This window comes from Geotrypetes seraphini, chromosome 6 (assembly GCF_902459505.1).
Source record: "Geotrypetes seraphini chromosome 6, aGeoSer1.1, whole genome shotgun sequence".
Lineage (NCBI taxonomy): Eukaryota > Metazoa > Chordata > Amphibia > Gymnophiona > Dermophiidae > Geotrypetes > Geotrypetes seraphini.
Window position 1 is genome coordinate 243,930,882 of NC_047089.1, and position 23,991 is coordinate 243,954,872.

At 46.1% G+C, this 23,991-nt stretch overlaps 1 protein-coding gene across 2 annotated transcripts in view; it reads right to left on the bottom strand.

Annotated features, from left to right (window-relative positions):
* REPS2 (RALBP1 associated Eps domain containing 2) overlaps positions 1-23,991 on the bottom strand; it is a 233,833-nt gene that overhangs the window by 112,380 nt on the left and 97,462 nt on the right. For both annotated transcript variants that reach the window (XR_004539739.1, XM_033947429.1), the window contains exons 3-4: positions 12,361-12,518; positions 4,815-4,941 (exon numbers count right to left, since the gene is read on the bottom strand). Coding sequence is in view for 1 of the 2 variants with exons in the window: in XM_033947429.1 (XP_033803320.1) it covers positions 4,815-4,941; positions 12,361-12,518 (285 nt within the window). In the remaining variant the exon portion in view is untranslated. The remainder of the gene's footprint in view (positions 1-4,814; positions 4,942-12,360; positions 12,519-23,991) is intronic.

The window sequence follows — 23,991 nt, forward strand, 5'->3', positions numbered from 1 at the left end:
TTTTTCCCCTCCCCAAAAAATCGCGAATATGTGAAGTCGCGATTTACAAAACCTCGAATGGGGAGGGGGAAGCATACCAAGAAAGAACTGGCAAGACTTGTATTAATACAAAACACAGCGGTTAGAATGATTTACGGCTTGAAGAAATATGATCTCGTCACCCCCTTTTACTGGGAGCTACATTGGCTGCCTTTGTTTACGCTGGGTTGCTTCTGTTACAAGGCTCTCTATGGCAGTGTTTTTCAACCTTTTTATACCTATGGACCGGCAGAAATAAAATAATTATTCTGTGGACCGGCATCGGTCCTTGTACCAGCGGTTGAAGAACACTGGGCTAAGTCTTGGGCCAGACCCCGCCCATCTCTACCCAATCTCCACCCCAGACCCTGTCCCCATAATAGTACAAATTGCACCTTGCACGTCCCTTGCCTCATCTGGAAGCATTCCCTCTGACGTTGCAACGTCAGAGAGAAGGCTTCCGGTTCAGGCGCAGGATGCCCGTAGGAGCCGCTGCCCGTGGCTTTGTGCACTGAATCAGTGAGGAAGAGGGAGCTGGCTCGAAGATAACGCCGCATCGATCGCACCGTGGACTGGCGGTTGAAGAACACTGTTTTGGGCCTGCAGGAAATTTCTGTGGACCGGCACCGGTCCGTGGACCGGTGGTTGAAGAACACTGCTCTATGGTACAGCTCCTTTCTACTTGGTTAATAGATTTTCTCTAGCTTCTTACAGACACAGTGGAAAAACTCTTGCCTTGTTCAGGGCTGCAAAAAATCACACGTTAGCATCTCAAGCAGCTCTTCATGATAAAGAGTTTCGAAGATTCCTGCTTACAGCTTATTCTTACAAACATTTTAGAATACAATTGAAGGCCTATCTTTTTTCTAAATATCTGACTATTTAACTCATTTTATTCTATGCATTGTGACCATTGTTAGTAATCTTTTGTAAACCGCGTTGAACTTATGGTTACGCGGTCAATAAAGTACTACGTAATGTAATCTTATTTTACTTTGCGAGTCCGTGGTTTTAACCCGCTTTAAAACCGCGGGTTAAAAACCACGGGCTCGCACTGCGGGGAAGGGTAGGCGAGTCGGGGGTTGAGCAGGGCAGGAGAGTTGGGGATGAGCAGGGCAGGCGAGTCGGGGCAGAAAGGCAGGAGAAGTCGGCAGAGAGCAGGAAAGGTCGTGAGTGACTGGTCCTCCCACCGGTCGCTTCTTTTTGGATCGGCCAACCCAGTCGGTGTTCCTTGAAAAGTTTAGCGAATCGCGTCCTTCCTACTTTGCGTGCCGTTTGCCCTCATTTGCATGCGTGGATCGGAATTGGACCGGCCACGAGGTTAGTGAAACGGGTCGGGGGTCGCAAACCGATCGGTTCGCTTAGTGAATCCAGCCCTTAGTGAACAATTTCTCACGTCGGCACGTCAAAAGCCACCGTTTGATCACGTAGCACCACTTTTAAAGGAAAAACACTGGCTACCAGTAAACCATAGACTCACTTATAAGATAGATCTACTTACTCATAAATAAAGCCCCGGCATTTCTAGAAAGATATTTAATTCCATACTCCCCACTAAAATCTTTAAGATCAGAAGACAAAGCCCTATTAACAGTCCCTTCTTTAAAAGTTATAGACTCTAGGAGAGACATGATTTTTTCCGTTTCAGCCCCCCAAATCTGGAACTTACTTCCACTTAATTTAACCCTTTCAGGACCATAAGGATCGTAGGCCAATTTTTGTGGTTTTGACGACATTTTTATGGTAAAAAGGGCTTGCAGATGCCAAAAAAATTGATTTTTTTTTGTGAAATATCATTATTTTTATTTAAAAAAATCACACTTCTGGCTTATGGACAGTGTGGCAAGTGAATCTTCTCGTCAATCTGGCAACGACACTAATGAATGAATGTCGGAACCAGTTTGTTTACATAAAGGCAGTATCATATGGAATCCGTACATATCAAATTTAGAACTGTAGACTATCCCAATCAAAATTTATAGGATTTTAAAGTTATGGGACAAATATGTCCCTTGGTCCTGAAAGGGTTAAGAGAAGAAAAACTATTGAACAAATTTAAAAGTCTCCTAAAGAGCTGGCTTTTTAAAGATGCTTTTTAATAGATCAGTCTCACTATATTTTAGGGTAGGATGAGGAGGTTACTGAAATATGTGGGTAGGTGTCTCCCATCCTGTGTGTATTAAACCTATACCCGATTTTATTTTTTAATATTGTAATTTAAGTTGCTCTTTTCCCTAATGTTTTAATGTCAATTAGCAGTATATGTGATATATGTGGATTTTATTATTTTATCTGATGTAAATCGCATTGAAATGAGATTTTGCAATCTAATCAAAGAATTTATTAAACCTGAAACTTGAATCCATTGCCCAGAACACATTAACGGTCTCGTTGCCATACATTTTAAGGCAATGTGCGGCTATGTCTTCCAAGCGAATGAGCATCTGCGTTCGATCCCTCTCTACATTGCTTGGTCATTAACGGTCGTGCACGACCCGCAGTCTGCATTGCTCCGACAAACAACTCATAAGGGCATTATTCACCCATCACAAACAGCATAAAATCCAGGCTTTGCAAACGTAGCCTGAATGCCTCGGCCTGTTCCCAGTGGCCGATGAAAATAGCAAAGGCAATTTAAGAGAGGAAACAGGAAAGGGAAGACTGCATTAGATAACGAGAGAGCAGGCTGCAGGGAATACGTTCAAATCGTTTCCTTAAAACAGAGAGATAATTGGGTCAGTATATTAGCAGAAAGGCTCCTTAACCCTTTATTTGGCATTGTGGCTCAGAAGCAACATGTGTCTTCTGGGAGATCGGCGTCTCCAAATGCCTGTTTACTTGGCGCCGTTGCTCTCGTTCAACGTCAAGTTACGTAAAGTAGCCGTTTCACCATCTGCCAATTAAAGGGTTAAATTGCATTTGAGATCTGAATACAGTTCAAGCTCCTCTTACTGACCAACAAATACACTCACTCTCTCTCTTCACTTATCTCCCCTATGATTCCCCCCACCCCCAAGAGCTCCACTCGGCTGATAAGGTCCTCCTATCTGTGCCCTTCTCATGAACTGCCAACTCCAGACTCCGTCCCTTCTGCCTTGCTGCGCCGTATGCTTGGAACAAGCTGCCCAAATCCCTACGGCGGGCTCTGTCTCTGGCAGTGCTCAAGGCCCAGTTAAAAGCCCACCTCTTTGAGAGTGCTTTCGACTCCTAACTCCACTCGCCTTGTGTTCTGCATCCCCAACCCTATATGCCATGTCTGTCTGTCCAAGTTAGATTGTAAGCTCTTCAGAGCAGGGACCATCTATAAATGTCAGTCCACCTGTTTGAGAGTGCTTTTGACTCCTAACTCCTCTCACCTTTGATTCTACATCCCCAACCCTATATGCCATGTCTGTCTGTCCAAGTTAGATTGTAAGCTCTTCAGAGCAGGGACCATCTATAAATGTCAGTCCACCTGTTTGAGAGTGCTTTTGACTCCTAACTCCACTCACCTTGTGTTCTGCATCCCCAACCCCATATGCCATGTCTGTCTGTCCAAGTTAGATTGTAAGCTCTTCAGAGCAGGGACCATCTATAAATGTCAGTCCACCTGTTTGAGAGTGCTTTTGACTCCTAACTCCACTCACCTTGTGTTCTGCATCCCCAACCCCATATGCCATGTCTGTCTGTCCAAGTTAGATTGTAAGCTCTTCAGAGCAGGGACCATCTATAAATGTCAGTCCACCTGTTTGAGAGTGCTTTTGACTCCTAACTCCACTCACCTTGTGTTCTGCATCCCCAACCCCATATGCCATGTCTGTCTGTCCAAGTTAGATTGTAAGCTCTTCAGAGCAGGGACCATCTATAAATGTCAGTCCACCTGTTTGAGAGTACTTTTGACTCCTAACTCCTCTCACCTTTGGTTCTGCATCCCCCAACCCTATATGCCATGTCTGTCTGTCCAAGTTAGATTGTAAGCTCTTCAGAGCAGGGACCATCTATAAATGTCAGTCCACCTGTTTGAGAGTGCTTTTGACTCCTAACTCCACTCACCTTGTGTTCTGCATCCCCAACCCCATATGCCATGTCTGTCTGTCCAAGTTAGATTGTAAGCTCTTCAGAGCAGGGACCATCTATAAATGTCAGTCCACCTGTTTGAGAGTACTTTTGACTCCTAACTCCTCTCACCTTTGGTTCTGCATCCCCCAACCCTATATGCCATGTCTGTCTGTCCAAGTTAGATTGTAAGCTCTTCAGAGCAGGGACCGTCTATAAATGTCAAAATGTACAGCGCTGCATACGCCTTTCAGCGCTATAAAAATGACTAGTGTTTAAGCCCATTACATTAATGGGTGCTAGTAAAGCCTCCTTCCCTCACATGTCCCCTATTTTCAGCCCCAGCTCCAAACCCATTTTTACCTCCCCTCCCCTACAGCCCCCTTCGCCCCTTCTCATCAGAGACGCCGGCAGAGGAAATCAGAGCATGGGAAGGCCGCTGCTGGAGCCAGAAGGTTTGTGCATCTCGCAGTGGGAGGGTCAATGGGGGTTCGTGTGCGCCGGGAAAGGGTGCATGGGGAGGGGAGGGGAGGGGAGGGGGCGACGACGGCGGCGAACTTACAGTGAGGGAGGGAGTCGAAGCGCGCATGCGCACTGTTGCCTGCCGGGGACCTACAGCTCATGGAAAACGGAACCACGCAGGTAAGAGTGCGCAGGCGCGCTTAGGGTTTTATTAGATTAGATAAGCAGGAGTAGCAATAGCAGCAGAGAAGGCCAGAAGGTAGTTGCTCACTTACGTGACTCCAGACCCGCTATCGTACCTGCATGCACCTGCTGCTCCAGTCCACTCCTCGCTTTGACATAGCCGTAGCCCAACGAAGAACTCTGGTAATTCAGTGGCGAAGCCGAAGGAGATCTGTGGGGTGACAAGGGAGGAGACTTGGTTTCCTATATTAAAAAAACCAAAGAGAACTTCTAAGATGGTTTGAGCGCTGCCAGCAACGACCATTTAAAGATGCTATCAGGGACATACAGCGCTGTACAGACACACCTAACAGAGTTACTCATCCCGGTGTCAGGTCAAAAGCGCGCCGGGACAAAGGCGTGTGCAGACAATTGAGCGCAGCGCGGGGGTGCGCGCCGAAGAAAATTACTGTTTTTAGAGCTACGACGGGGGGGGGGCGTGGGGGGAGAACCCCCCCACACTTTACTTAATAGAGATTGCGCCGCGTTGTGGGGGGTTTGGGGGGTTGTAACCCCCCACATTTTACTGAAAACTTCACTTTTTCCCTGTTTTTAGGGAAAAAGTTAAGTTTACAGTAAAATGTGGGGGGTTACAACCCCCCCAAGCCCCCCATAACGCCGGCGCGATATTTATTAAGTAAACTGGGGGGGGGCTCCCCAACAAAATCCCCCGTCGGATCCCCTAAAAACTGTAATTTTCTTCAGCGCGCCTCCGTCTTGCGCTCAGTTGTCGGCGCGCCTTTGTCTTTCGCGGGGTTGTCTATGAACCACTAATCCTTGGGGGTTTAAAACCTAGTCAAGACAGACAGACAAGGCACACGGGCAAAAAGAACATACAAGAGACTTTTGGTTACAACAGCGAGGCCACGACTGGAAAGAATCAAACCAGGTGATTAGGTTCAATCCAGCCGGTATTCAAAAGGATTTAACCGACTGGAAACAGCTGCCGGCTGGTTAAATCGCTTGTTTGCAGCTGTCTGGTCATTTTCAGCGGCAATTAACCGGTAATCTCCACTGAAAATAATCAATTAGCACCACATTCCAAAGCAGCTAACTTGTGGGTTTGTGCCAGGTACTTGTGCCCTGGATTGGACACCATGAAGACAGGATACATAGTAACATAGTAAATGACGGTAGATAAAGACCTGAACGGTCCATCCAGTCTGCCCATAAGTTATACCCATTAAAAAAAAAAAAGATTAACTTGTCTCTTTGATATTTCTGGGCCATAGACTGTAAGGTAGAGAATGACACGGGGGGGGGGGGATTTTTCCCGTCCCCGCAGGAACTCAATTTCCCCGTCCCGTCCCCACAAGTTTTGCTCATTCCTGTAAGCTCTGCCATAACCACACAAGCCTCATACACTTATGATTTTCAAGTGTTTGAGGCTTGTGCAGATGAGGACGGAGCTCAGGCATTGGTGGAATGAGACATTATGACATCACAGTCTGAGCTCTAGAATGTTGCTACTTAGGATTTTAAAATGTTTGAGGCTTGTGCAGATGAGGACGGAGCTCAGGCATTGGTGGAATGAGGCATTATGACATCACAATCTGAGCTCTAGAATGTTGCTACTTAGGATTTTAAAGTGTTTGAGGCTTGTGCAGATGAGGGCGGAACTTAGCCATTGGTGGAATGAGGCATTATGACATCACAATCTGAGCTCTAGAATGTTGCTACTTAGGATTTTAAAGTGTTTGAGGCTTGTGCAGATGAGGACGGAGCTCAGGCATTGGTGGAATGAGGCATTATGACATCACAATCTGAGTTCTAGAATGTTGCTACTTAGGATTTTAAAGTGTTTGAGGCTTGTGCAGATGAGGACGGAGCTTAGGCATTGGTGGAATGAGGCATTATGACATCACAATCTGAGCTCTAGAATGTTGCTACTTAGGATTTTAAAGTGTTTGAGGCTTGTGCAGATGAGGACGGAGCTCAGGCATTGGTGGAATGAGGCATTATGACATCACAATCTGAGCTCTAGAATGTTGCTACTTAGGATTTTAAAGCGTTTGAAGCTTGTGCAGATGTGGACAGAGCTTGCAGGAATGTGGCACGGACGGGAAAAGAACTTGCCAGGATGGGACGGGAAAATTAGTTCCCGCGGGGACGTGGAAAAATTTGTCCCCATATCATTCTCTGTCTACTGTAAAGTCTGGTATTGTCCTAGGTTCCAAATGCTGAGCTAGGTGGACTATTGGTCTGACCCAGTAAGGCTGTTCTTATGTTCTAAGTAGCGATATTCAGCTCCTTACCACATAAACTGCTTAAACTGGGCTGCATTCATAGAAATCCTACCTTTAAGCGGTTTGGCTTATGTCAGTGACCTGCAAACTCTTTTGATGCCGTGGTACACTAAACCTGGGGCCCCAGCTGGAAGGATCCAGAAGTGTGTGGACAATGACATGATGACATCACGTGGATGTTCTGAAAGATGATTTTTATTCGCTCTTCACAATAAAAATACAAAGAAAAGTCTGTTGTTTTTATCTTTGGATTGTTTTTACTGTGGAACATTGGGTCTTCCTTTTTGTTTTGGTGTGATAACATCATGTGCATGTGTGATGTCATCACGTCAACGTCCACGCATGCCCAGAGGCCCTCCAGATGAGGTCCTGAACCTGCTATTACTATGCCAGTAGGGGGTGCTGGAGGAGGAGAGGCACCGGAGCCGGCTGACTGCCTACAAGAGATGCCTTTCACCACGAGAGACATTATCTTGTAAGGAGTCGGCCGGGACCGGGGCCTCTCCTCCTCGCCAGCGTCTCACGGCACACCCAGAACTGTGTGCTTAGCTGGCTACATTTTAGGTGCCTTCGACTCATGTTCGAGTACTAGCAACTTGATGACATCATCAAGTTTTCACGGCACAATACAGAAGTAGATTGTCGGGCCTTTTTTCTGCGCAGTATAAATTCAATGTGATCCTTCACCTCCAACACGGTCAGCCAGCGCCTCTCCTCTTCCAGCGACTAAGTAGTAAACTTAAAACAAACCAGAGAAAATATTTCTTCACTCAACGTGCAATTAAACTCTGGAATTCATTGCCAGAGAATGAAAGGCGTTAGCTTTGCAGGGTTTAAATTTTTTTATTTTTTTTTTTGGCTAATTTCCTAATAGAAAAGCCCATAAACCATTATTAAGATGGACTTAGGAAACTCCACTGTTTGTTTCCAGGATAAGAAGCATAAAATCTGTTTTACTTTTTTGGGATCTTGCCAGGTACCTGTGACTTGGATTGGTCTCTGCTGGAAACAGGATGCTGAGTTTGATGGACTTTCAATCTGTCCCAGTGTGGCAACTCTTTAATAAAGGGCACCCAACTCGGAGCACCATTTATAGAATCACACTCAGCGCTCATTTACTGAATCTAGGCCTTGGTGTGTAAATATAAGCAGTTTGTTATACAATAAAAGAGCTGTTTAAGTGCATAGTTTTTACCGACACACATTAATGTGCATTGTACATGTTCAAATGTTAACAAGGACCTACCTACTGTACCTGATTGCGACACATCTTGAGATCAGGTTTGGAAAAGTAAATACAGTATAATCTCATTATAACAGACTTCAAGGGACCTGGAAAAGCAGTCCGTTATTTCCAGAGTTGCATTTTTTTTAAAAACTTTATTTAGGTCAACTTGAAACAACGGACAATCGGTGAACAACAGTCACTGCACAAGTGTACCAGCAACGTCAAGAACAAAACTCAGCAAACATGAAACGATTGCAAAACCAGAACACTAAAAGATGTTCTAAGGCATTATGGCATACTGTACTGGAAAGAAAAATACTCTTGTCATTTTCTTCTGGGCTATATTTTGATACTGCATGTCCTTTATAGCCGAACAAAACTACAGCTAAAAGCGGTTCTGGGAACCAAACTGGTTGTCCGTTATATGCGAGTCCGCTATCTAATATAATAAAAGCCTAAGCGCGCATGCGCACTCTTACCAGCGTTTTCCCATTTTCCGTGCGCTGTAGATCCCCGCAGGTAGGAGTGCGCATGCGCACTTCCACGCATATCTCTCTCTCTCTCTCTCCCAAGGCGGATGTCGGCTTCAGGCGGCACGGAGGCTGTCGGCTGCGGCGGCTCTTGGCGTCTGCAGGCCACGGCGGCTGTCGCCGGCTGCAGGCCGCGGCGGCTGTCGGCGGAGGGCAGGCGCGAGGTAAGGGGTGCTGCTGGACAGGGGAAGAGACGGGGAGAAAAAGGAAAGGAGGCCTACTGCTGGACGGGGGAGCAGGAAAGAGGTGCTAGGAGGGAAGAAAAAGGAAGGGAGGCCTACTGCTGGACAGGGGGGGAGATTAAAAAAGGGAGAAGGGCTGCTGCTGGATAAGGGGAGCAGTGAAGGGGTGGTGGTGGACACAGGGAAGGTAAAAGGAAGGGAGAATGGGTGGACAGCCGAGGAAAAAGAAAGACAGAAAGAAAGACAGAAATACAGAAAGCGGCTAAGGAGAGAGAGAGAGAAAGAAATAAAGACAGACACACACACATATATTCTTGCACCCGTTAATGTAATGGGCTATAAGACTAGTAGATGATATTCCATTATAAGCGAGTCTGTTATAACAAGATTATAATATAATTAAATCCAAACTATAAATCCAAAGGCAGAGAGCAACCTGCCCAGGATTGCACTCAGAGCTGGTAGCAGAGGGGAGTCATGAATTCAAATCCCAGGACTTGTCCTTGGTCATCAGTCTGCATTGCAATCACTTGGCCCACACCTGCTTTCATAAATAATATTTAGTAATATGTAGGGTTACCAGATTTTCCGATTTGAAAATCTGGAACCCCTAGGCCCACCCCCCAGGCTCGCCCAGTTCCACCCATCTGGGGAAATCCAGACATCTGGTAACCCTAGTAATATGCTAGATAGCAACAGAGGACCATTTGGCTCGTTATCTGCCGTCATTTACTATGTAACTATAAAGACTTGCAAGGACCATCCAATCTGCCCAAAATACGAGCGTCTTACTCACACGGAGTTACTGCAGAACCTGTTCATTAGGACTGATTCATAATCCACAAGTTTCTATCTTAGGACCAACAGGGACCCCTGAGGAAGTCCGAATTGTCGAAACATGGACCGTGATGGGTCCAAAGTTCCCAGTGGATTGGGACCTAGTCTACATCTGGAAAGTCAGCTCTCCACAGTCTTTTGTTGCTGCTGGACTTCTATTCTGTGGAGTCATCAGGGTCAATTTCTTGTTTTTGCTTACTCTTTTTAAAGGCATAGACCATAGAAGTCTTCCCGCACCGGCTTGACTTTTCAACTACTGGGGTTGCTATCGAAGGCTTCTCCAGCCCAAGCGGATCTATCAGGCCATAACTGGGACACTCGCCTTACTTCCAAGGAAGAAGGAGTGGCCTGGTGATTAGAGCTGCAGCCTCAGCATCCTGAGGTTGTGGGTTCAAATCCCACGCTGCTCCTTGTGGATCTTTTCCAGATAAGCCCCGCCAAAAAGTTAACCCCCACCACCCAAAAAAGATTATAAAAAAGAGGCGCGATCTGTAGAAAGTACACCCCCCCCCCCCCGTCGGAGGACTTTATACACATCGCGCCGCGTTGTGGGGCCGTTATGCTGAGAACTTCACTGGTTAAGGTTGCGTGCGCTGGCAAAAGGTGGCGGGGCTTAACTTTCGGCGCATCCACTTTTTCCATTAGTGGCAGGGCTTATCTGGAAAAGATCCCTCCTTGTGACCCTGGTCATCTCTCAATCCTCCATTGCTCCAAGTACATTAGATAGATTGTGAGCCCACTGGGACAGAAAGGAAAATGCTTGAAGTACCTGTATGTAAACTGCTTTGAGTGTGGTTCTGAAACTACAAGTCCCAATCCCTTTCCCTGATGTCATAATACCTTATTCCACCAATAAGAGCCAACCTCATCAGTGATGTCACAGTGGCTTCATTTTTCTATACCTGGCTCACTTCTGATATTGAATTGGAGGAGAGTGTGGAGCAGTGGTTAGAGCTAAGGCCTCAGCACCTGAGGTTGTGGGTTCAAACCCTTCACTGCTCCCTGTGACCTTGGGCAGGTCACTTAATCCTCCACTGCCCCAGGTACATTAGAAAGATTGTGAGCCCACCAGGACAGATAAGGAAAATGCTTGGAAGTACCTGTATGTAAACCACTTTGAGTGTGGTTGTATAATTACAAAAAGGCGGTATACAAGTCCCAATCCCTTTCCCTGATGTCATAATGCCTCATTCCACCAATAAGAGCCAACCTCATTAGTGATGTCACAATGGCTTCATTGTTCTATACCTGGCTCACTTCTGATTTTGAATTGGAGGAGAGTGTGGAGCAGTGGTTAGAGCTAAGGCCTCAGCACCTGAGGTTGTGGGTTCAAACCCTGCACTGCTCCCTGTGACCTTGGGCAGGTCACTTAATCCTCCACTGCCCCAGGTACATTAGAAAGATTGTGAGCCCACCAGGACAGATAAGGAAAATGCTTGGAAGTACCTGTATGTAAACCGCTTTGAGTGTGGTTGTATAATTACAAAAAGGCGGTATACAAGTCCCAATCCCTTTCCCTGATGTCATAATGCCTCATTCCACCAATAAGAGCCAACCTCATTAGTGATGTCACAATGGCTTCATTGTTCTATACTTGGCTCATGTCTGATATTGTATTGGGGGAGAGTGTGGAGCAGTGCTAAGAGCTACGGCCTCAGCACCCTGAGGTTGTGGGTTCAAACCCTGCACTGCTCCCTGTGACCTTGGGCAGGTCACTTAATCCTCCACTGCCCCAGGTACATTAGATAGATTGTGAGCCCACTGGGTCAGAGACAGAAAATGCTTGAATTTACCTGTATATAAACCGCTTTGAGTGTAGTTGTGAAACTACAAAAGGGCGACATATAAGTCCCAATCCCTTTCCCTGATGTCATAATGCCTCATTCCACCAATAGAAGCCAACCTCATCAGTGATGTCACAATGCCAGGACAGTTAGGGAAAATGCTTGATTGTAAACCACTTTGATAGGCAGTGTATAAATACCTAAAATAAATACATCTGGAATACTGTGTACAATTCTGGAGGCCGCCAGGATGGTCTTAGGACTCAAGGATCTCCCGTATGAGGAACGACTGGGTAAGTTGCAGCTGTACTCACTCGAAGAACGCAGAGAGAGGGGAGACATGATCGAGACGTTCAAATATGTCACGGGCCGTATCGAGGTGGAAGAGGATCTCTTTTTCCTTAAAGGACCCACGGCAACAAGAGGGCATCCGTTGAAAATCAGGGGTGGGAAATTTAATGGCAACACCAGAAAATATTTCTTCACCGAAAGGGTGGTTGACCGCTGGAATAATCTTCCACAACAGGTAATTGAGGTCAGCAGCGTACCAGATTTTAAGAAAAGATGGTATTGGCATGTGGGATCTCTTCATGGAGGTAGTTAGGGGGTGGGCCATTAGTGTGGGCAGACTAGATGGGCCGTGGCCCTTTTCTGCCGTCATGATCTATGTATTAATGATACCAGATTTGCTGCAGAAAGACACAGTTCACCAGGGATTTGGCCGGAGCTGTCTCTTTGCTTAACAAGAATATAGACAAACGATGTTTTCCTGGAGCCACACATCCATTAAGATCAGAGCTGGGTTTTTTTTTTTACCTGTTTCTCTCCTTCTACAGCTTGTTTGAAAGAGTTCGCATCCAGAGATGCAGGCGGAATCTGGACCTTCGAGCCATGAACATCCGAGTATTGAGCTCGACTCCCAGATCTTGGCTCACTGTCAGGCTTTAGGGTCATAAAATGAGGACGAGGCAGCTCTTCATCAGCAGAAATTAAAAAAAAAGGGGGGAGGGGAAATGAAACTTGAGTTAGAACAATTTAGAATAGTAACAGTACGAAAACATCACCAAAATTTACGGGTTTGTGTGCAAGCGAGAAAGCAGGCTTACCCCTGCTAAAGAGGGCACGAGCTCAATCAGTGCTGTAGCAAGGGAGGGAGGACCCGTGGCGGTGGCACCCCGACATCGCTACGCTGTATGCCCCCAACGCTTCCCTGCCGTTTGAGCGCCCTCCCCCTCCGCGCACCTCTTGAAGTGCTTGCAGGCAGAAGCGGAATCTTCCCCCTCCTTGCTCACGCCGGCCTCGGCTCCCTTCTGAGGTCACATCCTAGTCCTGCGACCAGGAGCCAATGTCAGAAGGGAGCCGGGGGCGGGAGGCGGAAGATGCTGTTGGCGCCAGCGAACGTTTCATGAGGTGGGGTGGAGAGGTGCTGGCAGCATCTTTGCCCCCACCACAACGGTGCCCAGGGTGGTCCTCCCTCCCCCCCCCCGGTCCTCCTTCCCCCCCCCCCCGACTACACTACTGAGCTCAGTGGAAGAGGCATTTTTATTCCTTCAATAGAACAGAATAGATACAGAGATTAACTTTACACTGTGCTCTTATACCTTTCAGTCTCTTGGACAACAAACATGAAGCAGACCGGAGATAATGCCAGTGCTGGAAGGGAGGGAGGGGACCTAGGAAGAGGTCTGGAGTAGCAGGACAAAAGGCTGGAGGTCCTTTGGGAGGCTTAAATGACTGGATATTGAGAAAGGAGATGGAGTTGTGAGAATATGGAGGAGGCAGAACAATAAAAGCATACTTTTGGGGGGAGGGGTAGAAAAGGCTCAAGCAGAGCAGACTAGGTGAGGGGAGAGGACACAGGAAGAGGTTATAATTAGAGAGAGAACCTGGGATCAAGAACCTTCGCCCATTTCTTCCCTGCTTGGAACTAATTCATTCACCAGTTTATACAGGGCCTGATTGGCTTTGCCTCCTCCCGGGATACAGAGGGAGGAGTCTAAGGCCCTGATTGGCTCAAACCCCTAAGGCCCCGCCCATTGGGAGTATAAACTGCTTGTGCAGAACTTGCCTGTGCGTTATTGAAACTGATACCCCCAGAATATGCCACATGCACGAGAGCGAATGCAAATTTGTTGTCATTGAGTAAGATATTTAACATGTAACATTCATTGGGCCACAAAGATTGTGCATTTTACGTGCGTCATTGTTTGACTACCCATGACTTGAACTGCTTTATTCATCTCGACTTGCGATGTTGTTCCCCTTCTCCTGATGAAGATGCACCTGCCGAAACACGGCCGTGTCAAGAGAAACTGATTGTTGAGACAGAGCCTGTTCTCTCAGAGAGCAATTCAACGTGTCCCCAACAATAACACCTCGATCCTTTTCCTGGGCAGTGACTCCTAACATAGAACCCAGCAACACGTAGCTATAGTTCGGGTTCCTCTTTCCCACATGCATCACTTTGCGCTTGCCCACTTGAAACGTCGCCTGCCATTTTGACGCCAAGTCTTCCAGTCTCACCAGATCCTCTTGCGATTTAACAGCTTTGTGTCATCAGCAAATTTAATTATCTTAATAAATTAATTTTCGCAAAAAGCAAATTCGACCACGTCCCCCCGCTTCTGTCTAAGCTCCACTGGCTCCCAGTTCTCCTCAGGGTTCACTACAAATGCGCCTGCCTAGCCTTCAAGTCTCTACACGGCATCCTTCCTCCCCTGTTTCCACTATCTTGGCTCTCCTCGAATCCTAACTCCACCAGATCCACTCAAAAACTCAAACTATCCTTCCCCTCTTTAAAAGGCATATCCCATACAGGAAAGGCATATCCCATACAGGAAAACTTGGAACAACTAAATTCACACCCAGCGAGGTTTACTTTGAGCTAACAAAACTCAAGGTGGACAAAGCCATGGGACCGGACAATCTACACCCCAGAGTGCTCATGGAGATAGGTGATGTCCTTGCAGAACCGTTGGCCGAGCTATTCAATCTCTCACTGAGTACAGGGACAGTCCCCTTGGACTGGAAAACAGCTAACGTCGTTCCTCTGCACAAAAAGGGTTGCAGGACAGAGGTTGCAAATTACAGACCGGTGAGTCTGACGTCGATAGTATGCAAACTTATGGAAACACTGATCAAACGCCAATTGGACACGGTCTTGGACGAAGGGAATCTACGGGACCCCAATCAACATGGATTCACCAAGGGTAGGTCCTGCCAATCAAACCTCATCAGCTTCTTTGACTGGGTAACAAAAAGACTGGACGAAGGATATTCACTGGACATAGTGTACCTAGACTTCAGTAAAGCTTTTGACAGCGTCCCACATCGCAGACTGTTAAACAAGATGAAATCGATGGGGTTAGGAGAGACTCTAACGGCATGGGTCAATGATTGGCTGAGTGGCAGACTTCAGAGGGTGATGGTAAACGGTACTTTCTCTGAGACATCGGAGGTGACCAGCGGGGTGCCGCAGGGCTCGGTCTTGGGTCCGCTCCTCTTCAACATATTCATAGGAGATCTGACTCAAGGGCTTCAAGGTAAAGTAACATTATTCGCCGACGACGCCAAACTATGTAATATGGTAAGCGAGAGCAATTTACAAGATAGCATGGCGCAGGACCTGCGTACATTGGAATGCTGGTCCTCAACCTGGCAGCTGGGCTTCAATGCTGGGAAGTGTAAGGTCATGCACCTAGGTAGCAGAAACCCGTGCAGAACTTATACCTTAAACGGGGAGACCTTGACCAGGACTTCAGCGGAACGAGATTTAGGAGTAATCATTAGTACAGACATGAAATCTGCCAATCAGGTGGAGAAGGCTTCCTCAAGGGCAAGGCAGATGCTGGGTTGCATCCGTAGAAGTTTCGTCAGCAGAAAGCCTGCTGTCATAATGCCACTGTACAGGACCATGGTGAGACCTCATCTGGAATACTGCGTGCAATTCTGGAAGCCACATTACCGCAAAGACGTGCAGAGGGTTGAGTCGGTCCAAAGGATGGCCACAAGAATGGTCTCAGGGCTTAAAGGTCTCTCGTACGAAGCAAGACTAAACAATTTGCAGCTCTACACTCTCGAGGAACGCAGGGAGAGGGGAGACATGATTGAGACGTTTAAATACGTCACTGGACGTATAGAAGTGGAAGATAACATTTTCCTTCTCAGAGGCCCCTCAACCACAAGGGGGCACCCGCTCAAACTCAGGGGCGGGAAATTTCACGGCGACACCAGGAAGTATTTCTTCACGGAGCGAGTGATTGATCAATGGAACAAGCTTCCAGTACAGGTAATCGAGGCCAGCAGCGTGCCAGATTTTAAGAATAAATGGGATGCCCATGTGGGATCACTACGTGGGTCAGGGCAAAACATTGGCTAATCTCAAGGGGAGGGTCTATAGAGTGGGCAGACTTGATGGGCCTTGGCCCTTTTCTGCCGTCATCTTTCTATGTTTCTTCTATGTTTCTATCCCTCCTCTTCAAGATCACCGAGCTGTGGAACAGCTTGTCTGCCCCTCTTCGGAGTTCGACCTCCCTCCAACGCTTCAGAAAACATTTGAAAACTTGGCTTTTCTCTAAAATGTAACCACTCCCTCCCTCTCCACTCTTAGTCCCCTCTTTCTTTCCTTTTTACCAAGCCCTTCTTCTTCCCATTGGAGTTCCTTTCTTTAGTAATTCCTGTAAACCGTGTCGAGTTCTACTTCTGTGGAGATGATGCAGTATACAAACTTAAGATTTAGTTTAGTTTAGTTTACTAGTTATTCCCATCTCTAGAACACTGATAAATATGTTAAAAAGCAGCGGTCCCAGCACAGACCCCTGGGAAACCCCACTATTTACCCTTCTCCATTGAGAATATTGACCATTTAAACCCAAGACAAGGAGTTGGGATGGCAGAAGATACAGGTCAGCCCCCCCCCCCCCAAAAAAAAACTATTGAACCAGCAAGGATGTGTCTGGCTACAGTTCATAAGAACATAAGAATAGCCTTACTGGGTAAGACCAATGGTTTATCTCGCCCAATATCCAGTCCTCGCGGAGCCATAGGCGTCGGAACAGGGGAGGCCACAGGGACCATGGCCTCCCCAAAAACTGGAGCCTGCCCGCCCTCCCGACTCCCAGGGTTTAACTTAATGATCAGGCCGCCACCGCCGCTTCATGGAGCAGGCCTGCCCCCGGAAGTAGAATGAAGACTTCCGGGGGCAGGCCTTCTTCTTGATGCTGCACGGCGGCGGCCCGATCATTTAATATTGAAGCTGAAGAACGATTTTGCCGGGGCTAGGGCAGAGCGCCTTGGCCCCCCTCCCCAACATGACAACATTCCGCTGCCCCTGGCGGAGACCAATCCATGTCACAAGTATCTGGCAAATACCCAAATAGTAGCACATTGCATGTTACCGTCCCATGTCTGTTTCAACAGCAGACTATGGACTTTTCCTCCAGCAACTTGTCCAAACCTTTCTTACAACCAGCTACGCTATCCGCTTTTACCACAACCTCTGGCAAGGCGTTCCAGAGCTTAACTTCTAAGTAAGAAAGAATTTCCCTCCTATTGGTTTTAAAAGTATTTCCCTGTAACTTCATCGAGTGTCCCCTAGTCTTTGTCATTTTTGACGGAGTGAAAAATCGATCCACTTGTACCCGTTCTACTCCACTCCGGATTTTGTAGACTTTGATCATATCTCCCCTCAGCTGTCTTTTCCAAGCTGAAGAGCCCTAACCATTTTAGTCTTTCCTCATTTGAGAGGAGTTCCATCCCCTTGACCATCTTGGTCGCTCTTCTTTGAACCTTTTCTGGTGCCACTTTTATCTTTTTTCGAGATAAGGAGACCAGAACTGAACGCAATGATCATATTGATCCTGATAAGTCACACGTCTTGCTGGTCAATGTGCTCCTCTAGGAGCTTTTCCTTCTGCCCTTCATGGTTACAGTGCTAGAAGCTGGGGTTACAGCTAATTAGCCTCTGTCCCCAGTGTCATCATAACTAGGGTTATCATATTTTATTCCGCAAAACCCCAGACACATGACCCCGCTCCCTTCAGCCTCCAGCCCCGCCCCCACACAGCCGCCTGTCTTCCCCAACAAGCTCCAGCTGTGCTTGGAGGGCCTGGAGCATGTGCAGATAGAAACATAGAAAGATGACGGCAGAAAAGGGCCACAGCCCATCAAGTCTGCCCACTCTATTGACCCACCCCATTAAGTCTGAGTGCTAGTGACCTGGTTCCTTAACTCGACCCTCGAAGGGATCCCACGTGGATGTCCCATTTATTCTTAAAGTCGAGCACGCTGGTGGCCTTGATCACCTGCACCAGAAGTTTATTCCAGTGATCTATCACCCTTTCTGTAAAGAAATACTTCCTGGTGTCACCACTAAATTTCCCTCCTCTGAGTTTGAACGGGTGCCCCCTTGTGACCGAGGGTCCCTTGGAAAAGAATATATCGTTTTCCACCTCGACACGACCTGTGACATACTTAAACGTCTCAATCATGTCACCCCTTTCCCTGCGCTCCTCTAGGGTATAGAGCTGCAGTTTGCCCAGTCTTTCTTCGTATGAGAGACCCTTGAGTCCGGCGACCATCCTAGTGGCCATCCGCTGGACCGACTCAGCTCGAAACACATCTTTCCGGTAATGTGGCCTCCAGAATTGCACACAGTATTCCAGATGAGGTCTCACCATGGTTCTGTAGAGTGGCATTATGACTTCAAGTTTGCGGCTGACGAAGCTTCTATTGATACATCCCATCATTTGCCTTGCCTTAGATGAGGCCTTCTCTACTTGTTTGGCAGCCTTCATATCTGCACTGATGATTACCCCCAAGTCCCGTTCCTCTGAAGTCCTAGCTAGCGTTTCTCCATTCAAGGAGTATGTTCTGTATGGATTTCCATGATTTTACATTTTTTAGCGTTGAATCCCAGCTGCCATGTCGAGGACCAGTTTTCCAACGTGATCAGATCCTGCGTCATACTGTCCTTGAGGTTGCTTTCACTTACTATGTTACACAGTTTGGCGTCGTCAGCGAACAGTGCTACCCCCGGGTCAAGTCACTTATGAATATGTTGAAAAGGGATGGTCCCAGGACCGAGCCCTGTGGTACTCCGCTAGTCACCTCCGATGTCTTAGAGAGGGTGCCGTTGACCACCACCCTCTGAAGTCTTCCACTCAGCCAATCATTGACCCATGCAGTTAGTTTCTCACCCAACCCCATCGATTTCATCTTGTTTAATAGTCTACGGTGTGGGACACTGTCGAAAGCTTTACTGAAATCCAAGTACACTATGTCCAGAGACTCTCCTAAGTCTAGCTTTCCTGTCACCCAATAAAAGAAGCTTATAAGATTGGATTGGCATGACCTGCCTTTGGTGAATCCATGTTGACAGGGATCCCTTAGATTCCCCTCATCCAATATCGTGTCCAATTTACCTTTAAGTAAAGTTTCCATAATTTTACACACTATTGATGTGAGACTCACTGGTCTATAGTTCGCAGCCTCTGCTCTGCAACCCTTTTTGTGCAGAGGAACGACGTTTGCTGTTTTCCAGTCCAGGGGGACTCTCCCCGTACTTAGGGAGAGATTGAAGAGCATGGCTAACGGTTTCGCCAGAACATCGCATAGCTCTCTGAGCACTCTTGGGTGCAAATTGTCCGGTCCCATGGCTTTGTTCACCTTGAGTCTTGACAGTTCTCTGTAAACATCAGCTGGTGTGAACTCAAAATCTTGAAATGGGTCTTCCATGCTTTGCTTTGCTTCCAGCCGTGGCCCGTGCCCTGGTGCCTCGCAGGTAAAGACTGAACAGAAGTAATCGTTCAGTAGTTTGGCTTTTTCGGAATCTGTTTCCACATAATTCCCATCTGGTGTTCTAAGGCGTACTATCCCGTTTGCGTTCTTTTTCCTGTCGCTAATGTACTTGAAGAAGGATTTGTCCCCTTTCTTGATGTTCTTCGCTAGAGTTTCTTCCATTCGAAGTTTGGCCTCCCTGACTGCTGTTTTGACCGCTGCAGACTTTGTCCTGTATTCAATGTTTGCTTCTTTTTCCCCCATGCGTTTGTACAAGAGAAATGCTCTTTTCTTCTCCTTGACGAGGTACGAAACCTCATAGTGAACCATTGGGGTTTCTTTTTTCTTTGTTGTTTAGTTACTGATTTTATGTAGCGGATAGTTGCCTCATGAAGGGTCGATTTCAAGGTTGACCACATAACCTCCACATTGTCCGTTACTTCTTGTGTGTGATGTCATCCGTGCACGCTCAGAGGCCCTCCGGATGTGGCTTTCTAAAACCCGAACAAATGCCAGGTTTTGTAAGGTCCATCCGGGATCCTGGATAGTCCTCTAAAAAGAGGACATGTCTGGGTTTTCCCCGAACATCTGGTAACCCTTATCATGACACTGTGCTGTTCAGGGCCTACTCAGAAAGGTAGCTGGACCAAGGCTTTAAGGCCTACCCAGAAACTTAGCCCAACAAAGGCCTCGGCGGCTCTTACCCTGTTCTGATCCCTGGTGATGTCAGTGTAAGTAGCCTGGTTGTTGCTCTACCTTTTGGGCTTACTTTGCATATTATAGGGCCAGTGCTCAAAAAGAACAAAAGAAACCAGACAGACTGTCTCCAGAGAATGGGATGTCAGAAAATAATTCACACCTCCTTGTAAATAGGGAGACAGCAGATCAAACAGACCCAACTGTGGATGAGAAAAGTATTTACATACGCAGAATCAAAAGGGCGGACAAACCCTGAGCCACATACCCAGAAGCAAAATACCTTTATCCATGTCACCCCTGTTTGTTGTATTATTGTGCTAACCAACACTACTGCCTCTGGGAGATGAGCCCAGGATCAAAAAAAAAGAAATGGAGAATACAAACGCCTAGTCCTTAGGCTGCAAGACTGCTGACTTCACCGTCGGAACACCTTTTTTTTTTTTTTTTTTTAATGAAATTTAATACATTTACAATATCAAAAGATATCAAAGAAAAAAAGGAATTTTCAATACAAAATTTTCGAAACACCAAATATTACAAAAACAATCCTTTACAAACCCACAAAATGGGGAAACATATTTGATTATTTAACTCACTTTAGTTTTAAAGGAAAACAAAGAAATGGGTTGAATTCCAATGAACCCAAATCATTCCCTACTAAATTAGGACTCTGACTTCCAACCTAAATTTCTCATCAAAGAATGAAAAAAAAAGATAAGGTAAAAAAAAAAAAATCTCACTTCTGTTCACGAGTTAATAAAAATTGTTGCAATTGAATGGGGTCCCAAAAAACAAATTCAGTAACCAATCATTTACAGGGAAATTTTAAATAGAAAGATGCCTCAAGTGCCAATACTCTAGTTCTCAATTTAAAAAATTTGTTTCTCCTAAACTGTGTGGCTCTTGAGACATCAGGGAACCGTCGGAACACCTTTAACAAGCAGCCGCCAAAAACCGAGGCCATGAAAAAGAGAAGACAGGCACGGCTGATACCTAGCAAAGGCTTGTGTCATCGCTAGGCCTGTCTACGAAACGTTCTCTTGAAGAATGCTGCTTGTTCCAGCAAGATCGATAAAACTCGGAGAGTGTGACAGTTTACTGTTGTGGTCTCAGCTGTAATAGACTAAACTGAAACTTAGGTCATCAACCAATTTGGAGCCTGACTCGGTTAACGTTAAGAATAGAGTGATACAAAAGAAATCTAATTTGGAAAAAGTAGAATAATTAATTTCCAAAAGGTTTGGCGAACAAGACTTGTCTTCGGAGCCTTTCTGAAAGATAAGAAAGGGGGGCCTAAGCTTCTTAGCGAGAGTGGCAAGTGATTCCAAAGCTCGGTTAGTTTGTAGGAGAAAAGAATGGCTCGGTTTTCTGACAGATCTGATTTTGCCTTTAAGGGAAGGAAAGGAAAGTTTTAATCTCTGAAAGCTCCTAGCCAGATGAGATCTGCACACATTTCAGTCCAAAGGGACAAGAGCGATACAGAGGCCAAATAAGATCTTGAATGCAAAGCAAATGCATTTCAATTGCATTCTCAAATGGACTGGAAGCCAGTGTAGTTCTCTAAGGAGAGGGGACACATGGTCAAACTTGCGCTTACCAAAAGTTGAATACCCCAAGGGCAGATCTCCCTTTCTCAAGAAGAACCCATCAAGACCGGGCTCTCATATATACAACTAGTATTTTAGCCCGGGAAGCCAAAAGGTTGGACACTCCTGCTTTAGTGAATCAGTCACCCGGCAAGACTCGGACACAGATCATCAATGGATCGCCCCCATAAAAGAGTCTCTTATGGTGCTGAGCTTCCAGAAACTCCTAACTCCCCTTGAACAGGGAGCCTGGCAGTTTCACCGGAGCCAGCAAGTCTGCACACACTAACCTGTTGCCTTGACAACCTCTCCCTTCCAGGCACAGACAATTCAAACCCCACACACATCCAGCAGTCCTAATACTTGGGGCTGCAAACAGCAGTGATGGTTTTAAGCCCCTGTATCTTTATGTTTATTAATCTATTTGATTTTTTTTTTAGCTTGTCCTCCCAAAGGAGCTCAGAATAGGTTGCAAATCAGATGCTCCAGAACTTTCACATTCTTATCTAATGTACCTGGGACAACGGAGGATTACATGATTTACCCAGAGTCACAAGGAAAAGCACAGGATTTGAACCCACAACCTCAGGGTTCTGCGGCTGTAGCTCTAACCACTACATCACACTCTAATACATTGATGAGCAGAATAGGCAAACATTTCAAGAGATACCTGGGAGGAGCCATCAAGCAGTGGAGAAGGGGGATGGGGGAGGGGGCACATGGTGCGGCGATGCAGGGTGACACCACCTTGGGCACCAATCTCCCTTGCTACGCTACTGGATGCGACTAGAATGTACAGGTGTATTACTCATGTTACAAAGTGACTACACATATCAGCCTTTACACCAACTCAGTGGCACATATAGGGTTAAAAAAAAACAAAAAACACTTGTTTCGGCCAGGACTTTATATAAGGAATTAAGTGACTCATTCAACTTAATCCAGTGGATCTTAACCAGTGTGTCCCCAAAAAATTTTGGTGCAGACAACAAGCCTGTGTTTCCTTTACAACAGGGGTCTCAAAGTCCCTCTTCGGGGGCCGCAATCCAGTCGGGTTTTCAGGATTTCCTCCATGAATATGCATGAGATCTATTAGCATACAATGAAAGTAGTGCATGCAAATAGATCTCATGCATAATCATTTGGGAAATCCTGAAAACCCGACTGGATTGCGGCCCTCGAGGAGGGACTTTGACACCACTGTCTTAGAGAGAGAGAAAAGATAATGGTTCCTGTGGATGGGCAGACTGGATGGGCCATCATGTTACAATGTTTCTATAAATGTAACAATACAACACTATATATTTCTCAATGGATCAATCACTCAACACTCTACAGTATTCCTACTTTTCCATTGAACCCTAATAATATTAATTGACCCACCTGAAAGTTATTATTTTGTCTTATCATTAATACTAGGTGGAAAATTGCCTCAGACTTAGAGCGTCTATAACAAAGAATGTTTCATGCGCTCTGAACATCAATCACTTATAATTTTATAAATAAGAATTTAGATAAAATCATAAATAAAGGGGTGGATGGTGGATAAAAGCCAGTGATTGATGTAAAGAGCTTTAGCCAATAGGGAGAGGAGGATATAGTGAATGCTGCAGATGGGTAGACTGGATGGGCCATTTGGCCTTTATCTGCTATCACGTTATAATGTTTCTATAATCCTAAAGTTCTATGACATCACAATGCAGGTGTAAAGAGCCTTAGCCAATAGGGAGAGGAAATGCAAATGTTAAGAGTCTTAGCCAGTAGGGAGAGGAGGAGAGAGTGGATGCTGCAGATGGGCCATTTGGCCTTTATCTGCCATCATGTTACTATGTTTCTATAACCATAAATTTCTATGACATCACAATGCAGGTGTAAAGAGCCTTAGCCAATAGGGAAAGGAAATGCAAATGTTAAGAGTCTTAGCCAGTAGGGAGAGGAGGAGAGTGGATGCTCTGGATGGGCCATTTGGCCTTTATCTGCCATCATGTTTCTATATTTTATTGGCTTAATATACCAATGCCTAAGATAGAGACCTACCGACACTTAATTCAATCCATGCCCAAACTCCGTCCCTAACCACACCTACTTTCCTTGTAGGCACCTTGGTTTAGATGCCTACCAAGTTAGGGGCCTATCAGCTAATTAAATTGTTTTTTAAATTGGTTTGTAATGGCGCTTTCAATTATCAGAGCCAATTAATCCGATAAAAAAAATTAAGTTAGGCACTGCGATCTAGGTGACATTTATAGAATCATGGCCACAGTTCCCCCCACCCAAAAAAAAAAAAAAAAGATCTGACTTTGCCATTGCTGAAAAATGGAGTGTTTCATATCTGGTTATACATTTTGGAGTGATTAGAAAAAAAAAACCCACCTTAGAAACATAT